The 2,650-nt window shown below is 35.9% G+C and overlaps 1 protein-coding gene across 1 annotated transcript in view; it reads right to left on the reverse strand.

Moving 5' to 3' along the window:
* The window catches only part of LOC109479090, a 19,389-nt gene extending 17,466 nt beyond the window's left edge, over window positions 1–1,923 (reverse strand). Inside the window, exons 1-3 of the mRNA XM_019780964.1 lie at window positions 1,689–1,923; window positions 933–1,014; window positions 367–531 (exon numbers count right to left, since the gene is read on the reverse strand). Of these exons, the coding sequence (XP_019636523.1) occupies window positions 367–531; window positions 933–983 (216 nt within the window). The 5' untranslated portion in view covers window positions 984–1,014; window positions 1,689–1,923. The remainder of the gene's footprint in view (window positions 1–366; window positions 532–932; window positions 1,015–1,688) is intronic.
* Between the last annotated feature and the right edge of the window lie 727 nt (window positions 1,924–2,650).

Genomic DNA, 2,650 nt, shown 5'->3' on the forward strand with positions numbered 1-2,650 from the left:
AGAGAGAGAGAGAGAGAGAGGTTTATTTGATATAAAATACAAAAAACCTTTGCAGCACCAGTGCAGTTTCTGTACACAAAAATGTCCTTTAAATATTATCAGGACTTAAGCATTATACATTACAAATGAGAATTAAAACTGGACTGCCTCAAGTCTGAATCCTGGAAAATCACTAATATTGTGTCATGACTTACAATTTTATTACAACATTAAAATTTACTGTCATTCAGCAAGCAAACACAATAAGGTAGTGTACTGTTCAGCAAATGCTGTGTCTGGCACTTAAACAGTGTCAGCTTCCTACTGTTCCTATTAGTGTTCTATTATGTACATCCCCTTTGTGATAGCAGCTAGCTATATAAGCACCTTGCAGGCTACAATGTCGATCATGGAGTTTGGCAGGCCCAGTTTGGAGGCCATGACCCTCCAGTCATTGCCCTCTGGATGAGGAGGGTCCAGGATGTTCCCCAGCTTGATCAGGACTTCATACCGAATGTCGCAGGCACGCTTCACCTTCTTGGGTACTAGGTCCTAGGAAAAAAATGTTGTGTTTCCTCTTTCAGTCCAGAAAAAGTAGGGTCAGTAGATAGGTAATCTTTTTCTTCTTTTTGTTTTAGAATTTAGTGATATCTATATAGAGGTCCAACTTATACAATACAGTTTAGCAAAGTAAAACTTGCATGAGGACACTTTCATTGTCAATGTCAATGTAATCATGATACTGCTATTCTATTGTGAAATGCTACATATCTGTACTACAGAATTGTTTCAACAGCAATAAACTTAAAGCACCACAAAAACCTTATCTTATTAGCACAAATTTAGATAAATTGACAGTACACAAAAGAATATGAAAGTGCAATGAATCTTTCTATCAAAAGTATCACTGACAAAAACAAATTAAAATGCAAAGAACTTAAGCACAACGTTACCTGTGCTTGCTGGTAGATATCCATCTGGTTTGGTGGCCCTTCTTCTGCCATGTAGTAACTGTTTATTCTAATTCACTCTTTGCTTTAAATAAACAAAGAAAAATCTGTTTCATTCATTATTGTTGACACTGAAGACAGGAAATGACATAACCTTTTTTCTGGGAATTTTCTGGGACCTTTGACCTAACTTCCTGTCAGTGCCCAGACATGCCTATCATGTGGAAACACAATCAACACTGACACAATGAAAACAAAACCTCTGTAAATTATATTTCTATATTTATAGTTACACTTACTAGTATATATTAAGAGAGTACATACGTCTAATGTGTTAATAAATTTGTAAATTTATATTATATGCTTTTACGACACCAGGGAGAATAGTGCAGAATATGTTATAATTATGTATTAATACTCACTAATAGAGATCCATCAAATAAACAAGTCACAGTTTAACTTTAAGTCAATGATGATAGTCAAATCAGAATGTTCTGTTTGGTCATAACAATATGAGTCACGATTAGTTAGAGCAAGGTCCTTGATTAGGCAATGTCGTGATCGATTATTGGTTTTACCAAAAGTGAAAGTTAAAATTACGTCAGCGACTAAAAATCTTAGTCGCTGACGAAATTTTAACTTTAATTTTTAAAAGGATTATGAATGCCCTAATCACTACGACGCAATTTGACGATAACGGTAGACCTTTCTATTACATGCGTATAGCTACTAGGATAAAACGGTAACATAATTTCTTACCGCAGCTGTTTCCCTCAAGTTGGCGTTTTGTTCAGTTTGCAAACCACGCACTTCTCCGTTTGGCTCTAAAGTTGGCCTCGTGGAACCCTGTTCTTCTGACCTAAAAGTAAAGGTACGTCCTTACATCCCAATCTAAATAGGGATTAAAGAACAAATCCCGCGGTAAGTCAGCAAATAAGTCCTCTATTCAAGTAAAGCTTGTTATTGTCACGGCTGTAAACGCTGTAGTAAACGCGGTCGCGCCAAACTCTCGTGACCCTTGACCGGACGGTTACACTAACGTTTAGGTAAAGTTTATTATTGTCTGACCAGTTTACACGATAAACAGTATTTATTACCACTTTTCTAGATGCAATTCGCATATATAGATTAAGATTATGTATATTTGACGCATAAATTTGTTATCATTAACAGAAACTGGTTTGCTGGATATTAGGCATTCATTGAAATGTCCCCTTCGAGTGCATAGTTTATTCTGCCATGATGTAATGTTTATTACCTTACTTCCGGGCGGGTTTTCCCCTATAGTGCTTTCTGGAAAGTACCTGAATAGCTTTGTCCGGACTTGAACAGGCATGCCATTAACGGCAAAGTTGTCGATATATCATTTTACCTCAAGATTTACAATCATCTACTACATCAAACATACCTACTTAGTTCCTTACTACTGACATAAAGATTATTTATTTATTTTTTATTATATGTAAAACTATCGCGAAAGTTCATCGGTATTAAATTATGTTTAAACTTTTTTTAAAGGAAGACCAGAGTGACTGGTCGAAAGCTCCCTCTAGGTGAGAGAACTTAATTGTGATGGATCTAAAATTTTTCTTCACCCCTTTTTACTCAGACAACAACTACTGCTCCTACAAGCTGCATGTTATTCGTACTATGGTTCTACAACTTCTAGGGCTATTCATGCAAATTAAGCAAAAGTACCATAAACTGACACGAGTTTTTGT

The sequence above is a fragment of the Branchiostoma belcheri genome, unplaced genomic scaffold (assembly GCF_001625305.1).
Source record: "Branchiostoma belcheri isolate BF01 breed outbred unplaced genomic scaffold, Haploidv18h27 scaffold464, whole genome shotgun sequence".
Classification (NCBI taxonomy): Eukaryota; Metazoa; Chordata; class Leptocardii; order Amphioxiformes; family Branchiostomatidae; genus Branchiostoma; species Branchiostoma belcheri.